Genomic DNA, 21,516 nt, shown 5'->3' with positions numbered 1-21,516 from the left:
TCTTTTACAGTGAGGAATTTGTGCATAAACCTCCTGATGATATACTCAGGATATCCATTCTCACTGAGGATGCCGGCAATCTTGTCCATCTCTGTATGAAGCTTGGAGTCGGAACATGTCCTCTTAGCTCGAATCACTAATACATTGATCAAACCAATGTTGTATCTCGTTGAACTAAGAGTCCCATCCAGTATACTGGCTGGTAAAAGTGGGCTTTCTATAGATGGACATAGTAAATAAAGATGCAGATCTCTCGACGAGGACGTCCAGAAAGGGTAAGCAATTAGAACATTCCAAAAGTGATTCTTCACCATTGAGTGATAGGACTAAAAACAACATATCACATGATATTTCAAAAAGTTGAGGAGTTGTGACAAAGTTAGGCGGATGAGTTGGTTCGGTGACAAGAACAAACTGATTTGATTTGGGTTCAGGTCCGGATCCTTATCTGGCCTATTAGTGAGATACAAAACATAAACCGTTTAACCTGGCAGAGGTACATGCTCTACCGAGTGCGGTTCTCGTTCTTTTCTGGAATTGTGGCTCAATTTTAGCTTTTTCGCCTGCATAGAAGGCACCAACCATTTATATGAGTTCGTCAGTCAATCAGTGAGTGATATATTGTATATTTATATATTGTATGTGTATATAATTAGAATATGGTATGACTCCCAGACTGTGTGGTGTGCATCGTAATGAAAAGACAAATGTCCCATTGCTGAATGATTTGTAACCACCAAATGTCGTCTGCCACAAATGCATTGTCTATTGCTGCTAATATATCTGTTTGCAGCGGCAGTTATGCTATTTATGCAGCTGTGCCATTTTCTCTGCAGCTGTGCTCTTTTATTTGCTTGTGGCATTTTGAAGCATTTCCCATAAGGTTTGATTCATGCTCTGAGACACCCCCCCCCCCCTAGCGGTCACAGTGTAACATAATGTGACGGTTACGTCACAGTGTTGCTGTAGGTTGGATAATGGATTGTAATCCTCTTTATTCAGAACGACAAAACTGTCCTAATGGTGCTGTAGTAAGGCATTGGACAATGCGTTCGTGTGGCAGATGACACTTGGTCACAAGTCGTGCAGCAATGGCTGAATGGGACACTATTTGTGTTGTCCTAATATTAGTCACAGGAAGGGGATTTTGTCATATATATAAAAAGGCTATGACCTTTTTGCTTCCGTTTTTTTTTTGTTTCTGGTTTTTTTTTTTTGTCATGGGGAATGATGCATGCCGGGAGATAAAGGCATCGTCGGAGACATGAAAGACCCAAATAATATCAGACATGGTGTATATTTCCTCCACTGATTTCAATAAAGATATCTCCCGCATCATCAAAAAATAATTTTTAATCGTGATTTACATTATTTGATCGCTGATCCCGAATCCAGGCCGAAGTAACCGGAAATTGCGTTTACAGTTGTGAACAAGTTATAGGTAAAATCAGAAGTGAATGTAAGAAGAATTCTACGTTCGCTTCTCGGCTTTGCCTATTCCATATTAACTTTTTTCATTTCTACGTTTGCCGTAGCAATTCGACAAGCCGAAACAAAAGAACTGGTAAAAAAAAAAACCCACTCGTTACCGTCCATCTGGCCGCACGTTCACCTTAGGGCCCCCCTGCGGTCGCCTTGCGGGCACCTTGCGTCGGCCTTGAAAATTCTATGGCCGCCGCAGGAACGCCCTAAGGTCACCGTGCGACATCAAATCAAAGACCGTACGGCACCCCCACGTTTTCGGTCTCCACGATTTCTAAATACCCCGTGCGGCTCCCTGAAAAATAAAAACATATGTGACTGCTACATTGTGTGACCGTGGAAATACTGCGGCCGCCCTATAATTGCTCGTGGCCGTAGATTTTGTAGACCCCACGGCCGCCGTGGCAAATGTGACTTAGGCCTCAGGCAGCACCAATGCTCTGCATATAGTATGGTTCTAACAGATGGAATGGATGGATTCATAGTATTGCATTTGTCTGCAGGCGATCCAGTGGTGTCTGCGTGCACTGAGGCCTTGAATCTTATTGACCTACGCCAGCACACTGGAGTGCACCCATGTCTCGGTGCTGTTGACCTCATTCCTGTGTATCCTCTGGCAAAAGACGTGGGACTTGATGAGTGTGCGGATGTGGCAGAAAGTACGGTGGGATCTGCAAACCAATATTAATTTGATGATTTATAAGCTTCTGAACATACCATTTAATGTTAACTTGGCAAACAAATATTTACATTTTCAATTATCAAATACAATGGGGGCATTATCACAATAATGGCCACCATAGGAGGAGATTCTTTAATTGTTATTATATTAAAACCTCATATGCCTGGTGTTGGCTTAATGGGTAGGGTGGTGGGCTTGAGATCCCAGGATCCTGAGTTTGAATCCCCCTCGGCTGTTGAATTAATACCAGGTGTAGTTGATTCTGCCTGTCATCCTTCCGAGGTTGGCAAAATGAGTACCAGCTTGTTGGTATACTGTGTTGGAGTGGCGACCTGTCCAGAATCATGCCCAATAGCCAAGGAGACTGCTTAGGCAACACCAATGCTCTGCACAGAGTATGGTCCCAATGGATAGATGGAAAACCTCATGCTGCCACCTGATTTTTTGGGGACAGTTTTCTGTGCTCAAAATACTTTTCAGGAGCAAGGCAGGTGGAAACATAAATTATCATGCTCCACCGACTTCTTTAAAGGACACAATGTTTTGTCCAATACCGATATATTTCCTCAGAATAATAATAAAGGAAAACCCTGGTTAAAAAAAGTAAATGAGCTACATCACCGGGCTTTCATAATTGCAAGAACTGAAATGAGTGGGAGCCATCCCCCTGTAGTCTCTTCTGGAAGACGTTGGGGGCATCCATGGCTGGATTTTTAGTGATGGCATGATAAAAGAAGAAGAAATTAGAAGGGCACTCTTCAACGTCACTCTTGTCGCCAGATATGCCTCCGCCCAAATTATTACATCATTATACATACTTGTACTAAGTTTGATTTATGTCCCTGAACCCAGATTCAAAACATTAAATAATTCTTCTTGTCAGACCAAGTGTCTGATCAGGTTGAAATTTAACACATATTTATCACCATGACGACCACATCATAATTGTGAAGTTTCATGTCGATTGGTGAAGCGGTTCAAGAGGAAGAACTTTAAAAAACATTTTTTTATTCATTCCAATATGGCTGCCAGACCATGTGACCTATTAATTATTCATGAACACTCTGGTATCCACAAGGATTGGGGAACATGTATGGGTGAAGTTTTCCCTCGATCTGTCGAGCCGTTCTGGAGAAGATTTTTCAAGGTTTATCCTTCAAAACATCACAGCTGACAAACCATGTGACCTATGACGTCATAGGTGGAGAACTTTTTGTTCCTCATGGATAGACGATCATACCTGTAAAGTTTCGCCTCGATCTGTTCATCAGTTTGGGAAAAAATATTTTACCCCCCCCCCCCCAAGTGTAGATCAGCAGACACGGGGTGCTGCCATGACTGGGTTGGATGGTCAAGCAATTATTTAGTCTATAAAACTCTGTACATGATCACCCAGTCAGGAAGTTTCACCCAAATTTATTAACAGCTTTTTAGGCAAAATATGAAATGATACAATGCACAAATAAGTTTACAACAACAACAAAAACACAATCGTTAAAGAACCTCAAATGAAATCCAAGGCCACAAAATACTGCCAAATTGGCCATACAAAATTGCTTATTAATTAACCCTCGGGCTGCAATGTGAGGCTCTAACACAGATGTGCAAAGGCGAAAAAGCGATGAAAGATATCGGTGGCAAGTCTTTGAATCAATTTGGCGAAGTGAAGCCCTTCATGCTTGAGGAATCCAGCATCAAGCCAGTGCAAAGACAATGTGTCCACTCAGGAGATTGTGACCTCACACTCCCCCTCCCCCCTCCCACCCCTGCAGTTAGTTGAAGGTTTGGACTGTCCCATTCGGGAAATGTCGGCCCACACATGACTCGTCGCACGTAACTCTGGACTCCAACACCAGCCACTCTGCTCTGGTGCAAGCTTTGAATAGACTCCAACACTGCCACCACAGCAACATCTCCAGTATGATAAGAACCTCCTATAACAATGACCTCAACAACAAAGACCATTTTCAAGACCACTAAACTCAACAATCAAGACCACTCTACTATTTTCAACAAAGACCTCAGCAACGCCAACCTCCATCTCCAACGATCTCTCCAAATCTCCAAATCGTCCGTCCGTCCGTCCGTACGTCCATTCCTGTCCGCACCCTAACTCCCAAAGTTTTCAACTTTCACATTTCATATTTGGTACATAGGTACAGACTGTGGAGACGGTGTGTCGCAACATACGTTCGTCATCTAAATTGGTTGCCATGGCAACCAGGATGCTGTTTTCCATACATTCCTGTCCGCACTCTAACTCCCAAAGTTTTCAACTTTCACGTTTCATATTTGGTACATAGGTACAGACTGTGGAGACGGTGTGTCGCGACATACGTTCGTCATCTAAAGTGGTTGCCATGGCAACCAGGATGCTGTTTTCCATCCGTTCCTTTCCGCACTCCAACTCCCAACACTACATATTACTTTTTATTTTAGATGCATTTGTCATGGCAAGGCGAGTACCATAAAATTCGGACCATTGAGCGCATCGTTATATAAGCCGCATCCCCTAAATAAAATAAAAAAAATCTGGAATTTAAATGGTTTATAAGCCGCAAATGTTGCACAAAAAAAACCAAGCGCAAAAACGTCCGAAAATTAGCCACAAAAAGTGATCGATCTTGCTTTGAGTCTAATCTGAACAGTAGAAACACCCCAACCATCCACTCTCTGTGTGTTAACCCAGTCTTCAAGTTCGTCTTCCAGTTCGGGCCATCGGCATTTCCTACCTCTGAAAGCCTTTGTTGACTTTTTGCAGCGAGAAAGTTCGCCCCTCTGTGAGTTTTGAGTTCCTCGTGTGGACCTCTTGTTTACTGATTACAATATACAAATACATATATTGCTTGAAGATTATTTGGATCAGACTTCACTGCAATGCTTTAAAAAAATGTATTATTAGACGAGTCTTTTAAAATCGAAAAGCGATAAATGTATAAACAGGCGAGCATTGTGTGGCTTTGACACCAACTCTGGTTACGGTACCATTAGCCTTCCAGGTTGTGGTATCCTATTGTTTCTGTTCTGTTTATTTTTATTCATTTCCTTTTTTTACTATTCTTCAGCCCATTTTGGGCTTTTTTTTTTTTGCTTGATTATTATTTTTTTCTCAGCAACCACTTGTGTGATTGACACAAAATTTTCAGGGTTGGAGTGACCCCTCATGGAGAATTTTGTAATGATAATTATGATGCAATAGGTCACGTGGTATGGCAGTCATCTTGGATGAAACGGAAAAAAATTATATCTCTGAAACCGCTGATTGGAAAAATTTGAAACTTACACATCACATTCAGCTGCCAATGGGGAATAGGGATCTTGTAGCGATGGCATCAAAGGTGAAGTGGTAAATCAGCCAAAATTGATCTTCTTGAAATCCTTGTCCGAAAAATTCTGAAACTTCATACACATAATTTATGACTAAATAGAAATGAAACGATGAAATTTATGATGACACCCATCACCTGGTTTGGCAGCCATATTGTTGTTGTTTTTTAAGGAAGGAAAAATCTTCTCCAGAACCACTTTGCAGATCAAAGTGAAACTGCACACAAATGATCGACTAGCCATGCTGAATAAAGTTTGATCACTATGATGTCATCAGTCACATGGTCTGCCAGCCATCTTGGATTTACTCTGAAACCTTAAAAAAATCTTCTTCTCCATAATGGCTGGACAGATTGTGGCGAAACTTCACACATGTGCTCCCCATCATGATTTGGGGATAACAGTGTGATAAAAAAAAAATTGATCAGTCACGTGGTTTAGTGGCCATATTGGATTGAAGAAAATATTAAATAATGTTTTCTCTGAAACCGCTGAGCCGATCGAAGCAAAATTTATCAAATATCATCTACCACCATTGCTGCACATAGTGTGGAAATGATGACATCATAGGTCACATGGTGGGGCAGCCATATTGGATAGAAAAATCAAACCTTATCTGATCAAAATGAAACTTCACACACGTGATCCTCTACCAATCATGTGCAAAGTGCAAATTTTGAATGCCATTGGTCACATGGTTTGGTAGCCATGTTAGTTTGAAACCCGAAACTTTAAAAACCGTTTTCTCTGAAACCGCTTTTCGCTGAAATTTCTCTTTTGCTTCAAGCATCGATATGAAACACATCACAATGCACGGAGCAAGGGTATTGGATCATTACTGCAAAGTTTTTAATCGATCACGACAGCGCTTTCCAAAATTTTATTTTTTTAATACTTTCCTTGAAACCAATGTGGGTGCCATACCACGTGACTGATGATGTCATTGTTAAATAAAATATATACAGCAAGGGTAGTGGATCATAACTGCAAAGTCCAGTATTGATCGGTTATTCAGTTTCAGAGACATAATTATGTTATCATACCCAATAAATCATATTTTATATATGTATACATATAATATATATATATATATATATATATATATATATATATATATATATATATATAATTCAGAGAGCTGTTCATGGCTGTGGGTGTGTGGGTCATAAGCACCACCCATTCTGCAGGCCACACCTGCCCTCCTCTCCAGAAACATCACAAGCACCACCTTTTAGCTTGGCCACACCTTTCCCTCCAGCTGCCCAGCAATCTTGGCCATATTTTTTGCCTCACAAAGCTCAGTATATTTAGAGGCCTCATGTATATTTCAAGACTGAACAATGTGTCTTCTATCATAAAATAAAGGTACCATTTTGAGGAAACATTTTGATTACACTTCAAATGAGGTAATGCATGTTTTGTGTTGAAGGGGTGGGAGGAGGCAGGGGAAGGGGTGGGGTTGGAGTCTGGAGGGACTGTGGTGGTTAGGGGTGTGTGTCCAGATGGACTGTGGTGGGAGGGGGAAGATGTGGGGGTGGCAGCTTGGCAGGACTGTGGTGGGAGGGGGAAGGAGTGGAGTGTGAGTCCAGAGGTATTGGAGTGGGAGGAGGAAGGGGTGGGGTGGGAGGAGGCAGGTGATGATGAATAATTGATAGGTCACGTGGTTTGGTGGCTATATTCAATTGGAGGGGGGAAAATAAAAATGTTTTTCTGGATAAAGAGGGTGTTGTGGGTTAGGTGTCCAATGGGAGCAGAGTTGTATCGAGGTGGGGTTGTATCAAAGTGGGGCTTCATGGTGCCCGGCCATAACTGCTCGCAGTTATAAACCATGACACCTCTAGTTGTTTTTTTTTAATGCTACAAACTTACAGCTGCGTGTCAGTTCAACCAATGACAATCTGCCACAACACAATATAAACCTATGATATATATATATATGTACACACACACACACACACACACACACACACACACACACACACACACACACACACACACACACACACACACACACACACACACACTATAAACCACGATGACAATATAAACCAAGCTGTTGGCTTAGCGGTTAGGGTGGTGGTTTGGGATCCTAGGGTCCTGAATTCAAGCCCTGTTGGCCACTGAATTAACACCAGGGGGTTCACTCAGCCTGTCATCCTTCTGAGGTCAGCAAAATGAGTACCAGTGTAGCAGCCAAAAGGCTGCACACGAAGGGAAGGGCTGTTGATGGATTCATTAAATCTGGATTGGTGTCCGGCAATATCCGGCCAAATATACTGAGATTCATTAAATCCGGCATGATGGGCTGAATGGCCTCCTCCTGCACCTTAATTCCTTGTAAGTCCTTGTTAATACCATTTTGGGGATCTTGGGCTGTAGAATCCACCCCACCACCCTCCTCCCCTCACGGAAGGTCTTCGAGAAATGGAAAGAGGTGTGGCTGGAGGGATGAGGTCAAAATTACATGAAGTACATGGAATCCAGTCAATTATGAAGAAAACAAAAAGTCAAGATTAGGTTCTATTGCAAATAAATTATAGTATTCACTATATTGTCCTATTTTGTGTGCGTAGTCTTTCCGTAGACACACTCTTCCACAGCATAATTACTGAAAGTAGTTTTATAAAAAACGCCGCAATTTGATGCACAAGGAATACCCTCCAGAGTCGAGATGAAGAGCACAAGCACAGCCAGTGCTCCCGCTTGCGCTAATCGCAGCCATTTCGGAAGAGCGTCGCTGGGAATCTTGATCTCGATTGCTGACACCAAATATCAAGTAAAATTGCTTTGAGCACAGCTGTGCCGCTGATGCGGTGCCCCCTATTCCCAGTACGCTGGTACCCATTTTGCCGACCTCGGAAGGATGATACGCCGAGTCAACCCAACAGGGGTTGACAGGGGCTCAAACTTAAGACCCGAAGATCTTGAGCAAGTCGAAGTGAAATTCGATTTGAAATTCGCCAAACTGTTGAAAATGTCGCCAGCGAAAACAAAATGTGAGTCGTCACGAATGATCGCCGGCGAAGACAAAAATGCCAGGTGCCATACCGCATGTAGTTTTGGTCCTACCTCCCCCAATGGTGAAGAATCGCCGAGAAAATTAAAAAAATTCTCGTCTCCAGATCCGGGTGCAGACCTTCATCAAAATCTAACCAACTCGTCCATGTCACACACCCAAAATGTCCACCAAATTTCATCCGGATCCGTCCATAACTTTTAGAGATATCCTGCTCACAGACAGACAGACAGACAGACAGACAAGCAAACAAACAGACGGATGAAAACATAACCTCCGTCCCATCCATATTTGGTGGCAGATTTATATATATATATATATATATATATATATATATATATATATATATATATATATATATATATATATATATATATTATTAGTTCACTCAAGTAATCTTGTATAAACACTTCATTTCATCAAAATGCACCCTGGTGTGTCCCTTCAATGCAGGCAGGCAGTTGCAATTGGCCGCCATTCCATGTTCACCGCACATTATTAGTCTTTGTATCCAGTGCAATGATGTTTTTATTTCCTTCTAGAATCTGAATTGTTGTGATCATTTTTTGGGGGATGAAGGGGGTGGGGAGGGATGAAACATTAACCCCCTTTGTTGATAGCTGCCAAACTGGTGTGCCATGTTGTGCACCATGTTTGGTGTGCGCATTTACGTCCATCTGTTTGAAGTTTTCAAGAGCTGTTGGTGAAAAAAAAAACATGTTCAAAAACAATAAGCGTTGTAAAAACTAAAAAAGGGGGATTGCAATGTCTTTCCATTTCTTTTTTGCATTCCAGGTGATTGAACCGTGTTTTGGTAGCACGATCATCTTGGAGTGAAACGTCACGATAAATTGCTTTTATATCTTTGTAAACTTATCCCATCCTGTTGCATTGTCCCATTCATTAAGTTCCTACCTCCTTGTGTTGTCTACATGAACATCACCTCTGCCACCGAAGGTGGATCGAGGTGATGTTTTCACCCCTGCGTATCTGTTTGGGAACAAAATATCTCAAAAGCTTGCGGACCGATTCAGACGAAATTTTGTGCAGACTTTGGGTATGTGAGAAGGACAAGATGATTAGATTTTGGTGAAGATCCGAATCTGAGAATTTTTTTCAAGTGATTTTTAACCATTGAGAGATTGGGCCAAAAACGACGTATAGCAGGATATTTCAAAAAGTCGTTGACGGATTCCAACGAAACTTGGTGGATGAGTTGGTTAGGTGACAAGAACAAGCGGATTAAATTTTAGTTCAGGTCTGAATCCAGATCCGGCCTTTCAGTGGGATACAAAACGTAAACTAATCAGCCTGGCGGAGGTATGTGCTCCACCGAGTGACCGTTCTAGTTACTTTTTCTTCCCCTTTCATTCCTTGTTCACCTGTTCTTCTCTGCTCCATTGTAATTGGTGTTTTCATCAAACATCATTGTTCAGCTCTTCCAAAAGTATTTAAATACTTTCTGCATTGTTTCCATCGAGTGTGAAACACAAAATTTGATTCCTGAATGGATTCATGAAAGAGCTTGAGCGAACGTGCACACGTCGATTCATTAATTCGGGGTTCGGTGGTGACCATACCAGAAGTTGTGGGTTCAGAGTGTTGATACGAATGGTTTGGATTCTAAGTTTCAGGAAACGGATCTAATCTCAGGAGAATCACCATCTCACAACTGGATTGTCAATAAGAACCCAATTGGCTCATAAATGACCTTTAGAGAATGAGTAGTCTGTCTGCCCTGCTTGCATTGGTGTACTTGTGATGTTAGTCTGTACATTGTGTTGGACTCTTTGTGCCTGTTTGTGCAGTTGTGATGGCCACTTAAATGTAAAAAATACCCTTCCTCATATATATGTGGCCGTTTTGTTGGTGGTCTCCCTGCTGCCAACGGAGGAGCGATGGATGGAGGATGGGGGAGAGGAGTAAAGATTGAAAAAATGTTTTTGGAAATTAAAGAAAATATTTGGTTTTCCAAGTTTGAGGTGACGCACAATCAGAATGAAATAATGACTCTGCCAGTACCTGCCAGGTAAGCGATGTCGGTGTGGCAGCTTTTTCGATCTCACCCAAGTTTGCACACAGCTGTTTAGAGGCGTGAAGCCTCCCTCTTGTACCTTGCTTAATTTGTCACCATAACGACGTATTAATATTATGCAAGGCCTTCACCAATGCCCTGACACACACGGGGAAGGTAGATGGAAATAGACTTTTCAAACCTGGGGGAGCAAATTGCGTGTGTATGACACATGCCTGACGGAGGACTTATTGATTTACAAATGTTCCATCTGTCATTTGGCACTCTCTGCCTTTCTCCCAGTAGTCGATGTGTGTGTGTGTGATGCACATTACTTAATTATTTTTTTTTTTTTGTTATTGTTTTTTGTTTCAAACAGATAGCTGAAGATGCTTTTTGAGGTCTTGTGTTATGAAATCACAACTTGTAGCTTGTAGTTCGTTGCCATTGTCTCTGCGGTGATGTAAGACTCGTGGTGGAGGTTATACTTGTTGATCACATTAGGAAACATCAGGGAACTTTTACATGGGTTACAAGGACATTGGGACAATATGGACGAATTGTCATGGTACTTTGGATCCCAGCTGTGTAATGATCTGAGATCCCAAAATCAAGAATCGTGTCCTCTGAGGGGAACATCAAACAAGACAAGCCAACGTAAAAGTAAAAGAAAGATATTGAGAAATTTTTGGGCGAAGGAACTCAAACGTTCTCTGCCTTGCCAAGTGAAGATCCCCACGGTGATGATCAATCTTGGGGTGGATAAAGAGTTGAAATTTGGAGGCAATTTATTTGATACCTCGCTGTTGGTGTTTTCATCCTTGTTTTTCGGGGTTGGTTGTCCATCTGGCCGTCTGTGTGCATCCATCCGTGCATATGCGTCCGTTATCGTTTTTTTTTTTGTTTCCATGATAATTTCAGAACCACTGAAAGGAATTCAACCAAACTTGGCACAAGTATGGACTGCAATACAAAGATGAACTGATTCTATTTTTGCGGTCAACAGGTCAAAGGTCATGTGCCCTTTGAGAATCCTTTTGTAGACAATAACTTGAGTTAGAAACATCTGATATTGTCTATCTTCTATCTCTCTCTCTCTCTCTCTCTCTCTCTCTCTCTCTCTCTCTCTCTCTCTCTCTCTCTCTCTCTCTCTCTCTCTCTCTCTCTCTCTCTCTCTCTGGAGAAGGCATATCCATCAATGCATTTGCATCAAATTTCTATTTCCTAGTTGTACAGGGTGGCCCGAAATTCCCTTTACCCCTGCTAAATTTATCGCACCTGCCTCCCTACCTCCCTCCCCTCCGCTCCGTCCTCCCACGCCATTGTTTGCGGCAACACACTGACTCAGGAGGATGATGGGGGGCATACGGATGCAATGACTGATTAATTAACATAATGCACAATAAAACCTGTATATTAGGAGTTTAAGAACTAATGCTTTACTGGGGAGGGGTTTGTACATGTTGCTGCCTTTGAGCCTGGAGAGTAACTGCTGAAATCTATCTGTTCGGGTTCTTCCCGACATCTTTGTTCTTTGTTCCTTTCACATTTCTTTCTAATTTTTGTTTTATTCTATTTATTTATTTATTTATTTATTTATGATTCTCTTTATTCATTCTAATTCTTGCTTTTTCTTCTCTTTCATCCCTCTCTTTCGTGAGCTAGCTCTCTAAGGAGAAATGAATTCTTGCAGAAAAAAAATTTCTGTAAAGCTCACTTGGCTGCACCTGGATGGGTTTGAGGGTTGTTGAGTCGCGGCTGAAACCCGAATCCTATCCAGGTTCCTCCTGATGACTCCATCTTTGCTCTTTACTTCTTCGGGTTCCATCTTGGTCTTCCGTTTCATTGAATCAACTATCAGGCCACCCTGCACATTCCAATTGGCTGAAGTTAACTAAGCTTCCAATAACTCACGATTATAAGCATTTATTAAGGATAGAAGAGTACGCTACATAAACATTTGCAGGACTGGTAGGTAGCTCTGGTAGTGATGGGTGATTGTATACACGTGTAGTGATTGTGATATCTATGAGAGGGTCTCATTAAAAAGTAAATGTGTTGCTGGTGTTTGTTCATTCCATACCATACAACCCCCTTCATTCCCCCTGAAAAACAATGAAAAAAACACCCTTGGTGATGTCCCTGTGCTTGACTGTTTTCCTCCATAATCCTCCTCCCTTCCCTCCACCCCTCCCCATCCAAATAGGATTAATTAATGTGGTGTTGCTAGATTGAATTGGCGGTGTTGGTGAATTAGTAAAAAGTAAATAAACAGATAGATTGAATTAATGTGGTGTTGATAAAGGTGCAGGGATGGTGGGTCAAATGATCTCCTATGTCCAAGTTCCTTGTATACCACACTCCTCCTGTGCCTAAATTTCCTTGTATATCCTTGTCATAAAAAAATATGCACAAAATGAAGAAATAAGCCTACCTGCAAAAAATTATGTGATGGAATCTGCAGATTGACATCAAGACATTATTGAGGTTGACAGTTATGGTTTTCGACATCCCCGCAGTATAATATAATGAAGCTCCGAAACACACCCCAGATCCGGAACAAATTTTTAAGTATATATTTTTTACCATTGCGAGATGGAGCTAAAATATATATATATATATATATATATATATATATATATATATATATATATATATATATATGTATATATATATATATATATATATATATATATATATATATATATATATATATATATATATATATATATTTATTGTTGTGGTTGACGAAATTCGCAAACAACCATTCAGGTCCCGTAAGTGAGATATCTCTGTAAGTATATGTGTAGTTAGGCCCAAACCCATTGTTTAGAGGGAATAAATGTTATTCATTCGGGCTGCGACCCTTTTAGATAGCCGTTTTTCTTTTACTATCTTTATTTTGGACCAGCCGCCATTACTACCACCACAACCACCACCAACCACGTCTCAACAGCCATCACACAACAACCACCAACCGCAACGCCGCTTCACAACAACAACAACGCCAACAGCCACGACCCTTGCCGTCACATCTCGCTCTCGCAACCATCGCATCACCGCCATTCCCACGCCGCTTGTGGGCACCGATCCTGGACTCGTACAGGGCGCGCACCGAGCAGCGGGTGCAAAAACACCAGCCTTTCCGAGAAATCGGATCAAGAACAATTCACGCCCACTTCTGTTCCGTCCTATCAGCGAGCGTGGGGCGATTTGGCCCCGCCTCCAGGTGCGTCGGAGTATAATCGCTATATGCAGATTCGCGGATCAAGAATCATTCACGCCCACTTTTCCTCTGTCCAATGGGGAGCGTGGCTCCGCCCCCGAGCGATTCCTGATCCAAAAATCTGCATATGATTTCTCCTGTCGCACTATAAAGCGCGGAGCAAATCGCAGCAGTTGGAGAGAGTCGAGCAGTTGGGAAGAGTTAGCAGTTGGACGGAGTTGAGAAGAGTGGAGAGTGGGAGAGTTGGAGAGTTGTGGCGGCGGCGAAGGCAGTCGAGAGAGTGTCTGTCAGGGTCCGGAGAGGCTGGAAAAGCCAAGAATCTTTGTGGAGGTCGGCGCTCATGTCAGAGTCGGGGAGCTGCGGAGAGGGGAGGCCGGTAACGCGACCGAGGTCGCGGTGGAGTCACTCGTCGCGGGACCCAAGCCAGCGAGATATCCTCATTCCCCCGAGCATAAACAACCCCCTCCTGTTTCCCCCCGCGCTGAGATAGTGTGAGAAGGGGGCCCCATTCCCACCCCATTCCAGGCAGTGCCAGCGAGGCCCGCGGAGTCGGGGCGCCGCCGCCATTTTGCGGCTCATCACCAGATGGGTAGGCTCGACGCGGTCTCGGCCCCAGGCCCGTCTGCCCCCTTGTAGTTGAGGGTGGTCCCTTTTTCTTTTGCTTTGAGTATATGTGTTGTCGGCGCCGTCTGTGAAGTAAAACTGCATAAGTGTTGCCGTGTGCTCGGTAGTCGGTAGTAGATCTGCATTGTTGCATTTGCTTTTTGTGCAGAATTGTTGTGTTTCTTCTACTTTTACATTTGCTTTTGGTGTATAATTGTATATGTGTGCTTTCCGTTTGCCGCGGAATAAATGTGCTTTATGTTGAACTGTTTTTCCCGTTTCGCTTCGTCTTTTCTTTTATTGAATCTCCATCTTCCTTCACGTAAAGGGTTGGTCGTGGGCTAAATACGCCCAATAATTAATCGAACCGCCGAGGTTGACGATAACACCGCTCAATTATCCCGATAGTACGGAACGGGTCGCTTAAAGTGGCCCGTGTCCGAAGTCGACCTGCGGCGAGGTGCGATCGCCCGGTCTACCCTCCGTGTGGGTACTTAGGTAGGTCGAATTTGGCGAGCAACCCTATCCCACACGGGGGGCCGATTGGCACGATCGTGGTGAGGCCGAAAGGCCCACCCGTGACTAGTTCCCGGCGTTAGTCCGAGAGGGTCACGACGGGATTGTCCGTCCGGTGGGCGACGTGCCGCGATTCGAGTTACGTGGCCGCTCGCACGCCGGCGGGCGCGAATCCGCAACAATATATACATATATAACAGAACATCTCAAAATGTTGCAGACGGATTAGGACGAAATTCAGTAGACAGGTTGGGTGTGTGACGAGGACAAAATTGATTTGATTTTGGTGAAGATCCGAATCCAGATACGAGAATTTTTTTTACATTTTTTTCAAGTGATTCTTCACCATTGAGATGGGGCCAAAATGATACAGTGGTGAGAAAAGGTTTGTGCACCCTTTAGAATTTTCTGTATTTCTGCATAAATTTGACCTCAATGTGATCAGATCTTCATCCAAGTCCAACTAATTACTGATATGTATATAGGTATAAAGACCTGGTTAAACAAATAGCACACAAAAAAAATCTACTTTTTCATTCATTTATTTATTTGGCAATATGATCCAACATTCAATTTATATGTCAGAAAAACTATAGGTCTGTCTGTGTTAGTGCTGCTGCTGTGTTAGTCAGAAAAACTATCGGTATATAACCTTTCAGTTAATCAGCTCAATTAAGGAGTTGATTGCGGTCAGGTATTACAATCAATGGGATGACAATCAGAGGTGAGTTTGGGTGGCCATGCCCGATGTGAAAAACATAAACTTTGTTCATCACCATCAGAGTCTGTTCTTCACCACACACGTTTGTGAAAGCGTGTCTTGCCTAAATCAAGAGATTTCTGAGGAACTCAGAAAGAGTTGTTGATGCTCAACAGTCTGGAAAGGGTTACATAACCATTTCTAAAGATGTTGGGCACCACCAATCCACCGTCAGGCAGATTGTGTACAAATGGAGAAAATTCAGCACCACTGTTGCTCTTTCCCGGAGCAGTCGTCCAACGAAAATCACTCCGAGAGCAAGACGTGTAATAATCCAGGAAGTCATAAAGAATCCCAGGTTAACATCTAAGGATCTGTAGGCCTCTCTTGCATTGGTTAATTTCAGTGGTCATGAGTCCACCATCAGGAAAACACTGAACAAGAATGGTGTGCATGGGAGGATGTCAAGGAGGAGACCACTGCTCCCCAAGAAGAACATTGCTGCACATCTTAAGTTTGCCAAAGATCACTTGGATGATCGAGAAGGCTATTGGAAGAATGTTCTGTGGACAAATGAGTCGAAAGTAGAACTTTTTGGCTTAAATGAGAAACATTACGTTTGGTGAAAACCAAACACTGGATTCCAACATCAGAACCTCATCCCAACCATGAAACATGGTGGTGGGAGTATCATGGTTTGAGGCTGCTTTGCTGCCTCAGGACCCAGACGGCTTGCCATCATTGACGGAACCATGAATTCTTCTGGATTGTACCATAAAATTTCACAGGAGAATGTCAGGGCTTCCATCCGTGAGCTGATCAGCTTAAGAGAAAGTAGGTCATGCAGCAAGACAATAATCCGAAACATACAAGTAAATCTTCAACAGAATGGCTGAAGCAGAAGAGATTTTGCATTTTGGAATGGCTAAGTCAAAGTCCAGACTTGAACCCAATTGAAATGTTGTGGCAGAAACTGAAGTGATCAGTTATTGAAAGAAATCCCACAAATATCTTTGAGTTGAATCAGCTCTGTAAGGAGGAATGGACCAGAATTCCTCCAAGCAGATGTGCAGGGCTGATCAAGAGTTACAGGAAACGTTTGGTTGAAGTTATTGCCGCTCAAAGGGGTGCCACCAGTTACTGAATGTGGATGTTCACATACTTTTTCCAATAAAGAAATTGAATGTTGGATCATTTTGCGAAATAAATAAATGAAAAAGTAGATACTTTTGTGCTATTTGTTTATCCAGGTGTCTTTATCTATTATTAGGATTTACATGAAGATGTGATGACATTTTCGGTCAAAGTTATGCAGAAATACAGAAAATTCTAAAGGGTTCACAAACTTTTTCTCACCACTGTATATAGCATGATATTTCAAGAAGTGTCCGAGTTATGACAAAATTACGTGTATGAGTTGGTTAGGTGACGAGAAGAAGCCGATTACATTTTGGTTCAGGTCCGAATCCATATCCGACCTATCAGTGTGATACAAATCGTAAACTGTTCAGTCTGGCGCAGGTATGTGCTCTACCGAGTGCCGTTGTAGTTGTGGATTGCTGCCATATTGAGCCTGCCCATCAAAATGGGCTGTGATCATTTGGCTTCACATTCTCATTCTCTAAAATTTTTTGATGTTTTTGTGACTTGTAACTCTTGCTGTTATGTTGCTACTCTGCATTTAAAGCCGTCTGGCTTTGCATGAGATTTTTAATTGACTGCTTTGTTTTGCTGACGGGGAATCAAGTTTGAACCAAGTTTGCAGCACCAAGTAAGAATCCTGTTAATGTGAACTTGTGAAAATGTATGTGATCATTGCATGCTACCCCCTTTTGGGTAGAGGTCCGTGGTCATTTTTTGCTTTTCTCACTCAGATATTCTCGACCAGTTTCACTATAAAAACTACTTGGGAGTAGGGGAAGGTGGGGTATCTTCATTACATGTGCAAATATATAGTTTGTCTGAATTTTTGACTACTGAGCATCTCCTTCAAATATACCCCTTCCAGGCCTATGGTAAGAGGTCAACACACAAATAAGGGAACATAGGAGAACTGGCAAACAAGAGGTGGGGAACTGACCAAGCAACAAACAAACTGATTGGATGATAATTAGGGACATATGGACAGGAAAAGAGGATCGATGTGAATGATTAGACAAGGGACAGGACATGAGCAGACAGCAAAAGCTAACAAACTGGGTGAATATAGAAGAGTGAAGGTGAATTGGAAAAGAGACTCAGTGAGAGTACAAAAGTTCAAGAAAAGTAATAGCTGAAGAGGGAAGAGCAAATGGTGACTGCTCACCCTTATAGAGGAGTGGAATGAGATTCAACTATCTCTTTCCAACCTTCTTTCCCTTCTCACATACCCCTCCTGTAAAGCCGCTGTCACACCTTGACGATTTAGCCAGCATACGCCGACGTACGAAAAATTTGTCTAAAACGCTGGCACACGTCGAATACGTTATGGGTAAGTTTTGTATACGTTAAGAGCACGCTGGCATACGTCGTAGTACGCCGAGCTCGTCGACAAATTTTAACATGCTTAAAATTTTTCGACGTATGCCAGCGTATGACACACACGTTCCGCATACGCTGGTCATAAGTTGTCGGCACATTACGCGATCGTTGACACACGTCGACACACGTTACTTGTAAGTTTCTCATAAGTCGAAACACGTTGAGGTAATGTTTGGCGTCAGTGTTCCAGACTCCATGGTTTTTTTTTTCTTTTCTTTTCTTCGGCATGACGGTGATGTTGACACTTCGATTTCTAGTGTGGTTATAATATAATATAATTAATAGGCTGCGGCTCAACGATTTAAATCATAACCGCACTAGCAATCAAAATGTCAACATCACCGTCATGCCGAATTAAAAAAAAAAAACCATGGAGTTTGGAACACTGACGGGTTCCTCCTGTTTGAAGCCCATTTTTATATACCAATTCCCCTAAACGCTGCCAATACACCATTATACGGTAGCTGTAAGTTAGTAACACGTTCAGTAAGTTCTGTGGTCGTCCGGAAGACGTCCAATACATCCACATACGTCAATATGCATTGGAGATACGTTACTCATAGGTTCAAAGCACGTTACTCATATGTTAGAAATAAGTTTCGGGTACGCTAAACATTAACTCGACGTGTTTCGACTAATGAGTAACTTACAAGTAACGTGTGTCGACGTGTCAACGATCGCATAACGTGCCTACAACTTATGGCCAGCGTATGCGGAACGTGTGAGTCATACGCTGGCATACATCGAAAAATTTTCAGCATGCTTAAAATTTGTCGACGTACTCGGTGTACTACGACGTATGCCATTGTGCTTCAGCAGGCTCTTGACGTATACAAAACTTACCCATAACGTATTCGACATGTGCCAGCGTATTCGGCAAATTTTTCATACGTCGGCATACGCTGGCTAAAACGTCAAGGTGTGACAGCGGCTTGACACTTCGATGTCTCGTGCGGTTATGATTTGAATCGTCGAGCCGCAGCCTTTTAATAGCCTACGCCACGTGATCGTCGGCGATACGCTGCCGCGCGCTATGCATAAGTTAGACTATCGTTGGGCATAGGTTGTGAACGCCGACAACACGCTAAGCATTCGTTGGTATAAGTTATCTATATGTTATTGAAACGTTCTATGTACGTTACTAATACATTATGCATACGTCCAACTCGTTATGAAGACGCCCAAAACCGGAAAAAACATCAATCGTTCAGCGTACGCCAGCGTTTTACATACATTTTTATACGTTGCTATACGCTGGCTAAAACTTCAAGGTGTGACAGCGGCTTAACCTCCTACCTCCCTTCCTTCCTTCTCCTCCATCCTCTCTTCTCTTCCTTTAGAGTTTAGGCCATACCCCACCCTCTGCCTCCCCATTCACTTGTAATAAATAGGAAAACACCGATTTATTTGTTTTTGTTCTTCAAAATGATTACTCTTTTTCGGCCCCTCATCGTATTTCACTTTGTCATATACAACTCTTTCCCACCTTGCACCACAGCTATTGCGAGGCAGCTTTCTGACCAGTTTCATCACTTCTCTGCATTCATGTTTGGCGCAGCTGATCGTCCTCAAAGACGATCATTGTTGCAACGTCGACGTGAGTTTGGCTGGTTCACAGGACGCCTGCCAAGTCCGGATGACTTGTTACCAGATGTGGGACCCCTTCCAAATTCACGCCATGGTCTAACAGGTGAGCCCAATTGGGGGTGTGCTGCATTGGGCAAAATACATTGCTAAATATATTAAAGTGGATTTCATTTAATTTTCTAATAATGAAAAGGTGTGTGTGTGTGTGTGTGTGTGTGTGTGTGTGTGTGTGTGTGTGTGTGTGTGTGTGTGTGTGTGTGTGTGTGTGTGTGTGTGTGTGTGTGTGTTTTTCCATAAAATGTATAATGTGTGTGTACAGAACATGTGGAATATGTCACACACAACATGTGTATACAGTGTGCCTTCATAATGTATTTCCACCCCTTGACTTTTTCACATTTTTTGTGTTACAGCCTGAATTTAAAATTGATAAATCTGAAAAAGACAATTTTGTCACCAATCTCCACAAAATACCCCATAATTACAAAGTGATTACATATTTTTAGAAATTTTTACAAATCAATTAAAAATGAAGAGTCGAAATGTCTTGCATCAATAAGTGTTCAACCCCCTGAATCAATACTTTGTAAAAGCCCCTTTGACGGCGATTACAGCTTCGAGTCTTCTTGGGTATGTCTGTATCAGCCTTGCACATCTGGATTTGGGGATTTTCTCCCATTCTTCCTTGCAGATTTGCTCAAGCTCTGTCAAGTTGGATGGGGAGTGTCGATGAACAGCAATCTTCAAGTCTTTCCACAGATTCTCAATGGGATTCATGTCTGCGCTTTGGCGAACCCACTCAAGGACTTTCATGTTCTTGTTTTGAAGCCATTCCAGTGTTGCTTTGGCTGTATGCTTGGGGTCATCATCCTGTTGGAACGTAAATCTTCACCGCAGTTTAAGGTCTTTTTCACTCTGAAGCAGGTTTTCCTCAAGGATTTGTCTGTATTTGGCTCCATTCATTGTTCCCTCTATCCTTACAAGTCTCCCAGTCCTCGCCACTGAAAATCATCCCCACAGTATGATGCTGCCACCACCATGTTTCACGGTAGGGATGGTGTTAGATGGGTGGTGACCTGTGCTCGGTTTCTGCCGGATATAGCGCTTTGCATTCAGGCCAAATAGTTACATTTTCATCTCATCAGACCACAGAATCTTTTGCCTCATGCTCTCTGAGTTTTTCATGTGCCTTTTTCTCAGCAGTGACTTCCATCTCGCCACTCTGCCGTAAAACATTGATTTGTGAAGGGCTGCAGAGACTGTTGTCCTTCTGGCATGTTCTCCCATCTCAGCCAAGGGACTCTGTAGTTCTGTCATAATGTCATTGGGTTCTTGTTCACTGCACTGACCAAGGTCCTTCTTGCCCGGTTTTTTTTTTTTTTTTTTTTTTTTGTATACCTTGGTCGAGGCTCGTATGAGAGCGAACACACAACTCACAGCAAGGAGGCATGAGACAAGAGGGGCGGGAATGGAAGGGACAAAACAGTGGGGAACAGACACATTAGGTGAACTGTGGAAGGGAGAGGGATGGGGATGGGACGGGGAACATGGCGAGGAGAAGATGGACATTACAGGGATTTTCAGGAAGGAAAGCAGAAGAATTGAAGGAAGTGGGCTTGGGTGGATTATCGGGGGTAGAAAAGATCGAGGATTTGGATGGGGGAAGATAAGAGGTGGTGGTGAACAGCTGTTTTGAAAGCCTGGAGGGAAGAATGGGAAAGAATAGAGTGAGGAAGTTTATTCCAAAGGCGGGAAAAAAGAGGAATGAAAGAGTGAAGATGAGCAGTGATTCGTGATTTTGGTAGTTTTACCAGAAGGGGGTTGTTGGCGGACCTTGAGCACC

General features: G+C 42.7%; 1 protein-coding gene across 11 annotated transcripts in view; it reads left to right on the top strand.

The window, feature by feature from the left end:
• FTCDNL1 (formiminotransferase cyclodeaminase N-terminal like) overlaps positions 1 to 21,516 on the top strand; it is a 121,335-nt gene that overhangs the window by 56,056 nt on the left and 43,763 nt on the right. For 7 of the 11 annotated variants that reach the window (XM_085870918.1, XM_085870917.1, XM_085870911.1 and 4 more), the window contains 3 exons: positions 1,986 to 2,146; positions 4,854 to 4,944; positions 19,585 to 19,776. In XM_085870918.1, the coding sequence (XP_085727044.1) occupies positions 1,986 to 2,146; positions 4,854 to 4,944; positions 19,585 to 19,776 (444 nt within the window). The remainder of the gene's footprint in view (positions 1 to 1,985; positions 2,147 to 4,853; positions 4,945 to 19,584; positions 19,777 to 21,516) is intronic. The other 4 variants (XM_085870916.1, XM_085870919.1, XM_085870921.1 and 1 more) reach the window with 2 other exon arrangements.

This window comes from Eptatretus burgeri, chromosome 2 (assembly GCF_056783735.1).
Source record: "Eptatretus burgeri isolate ZD-2024b chromosome 2, Ebu_testis_v1, whole genome shotgun sequence".
NCBI lineage: Eukaryota > Metazoa > Chordata > Myxini > Myxiniformes > Myxinidae > Eptatretus > Eptatretus burgeri.
Note: the sequence above shows the minus strand (reverse complement) of the source record. Positions and strands in the feature narration are given on the sequence as shown.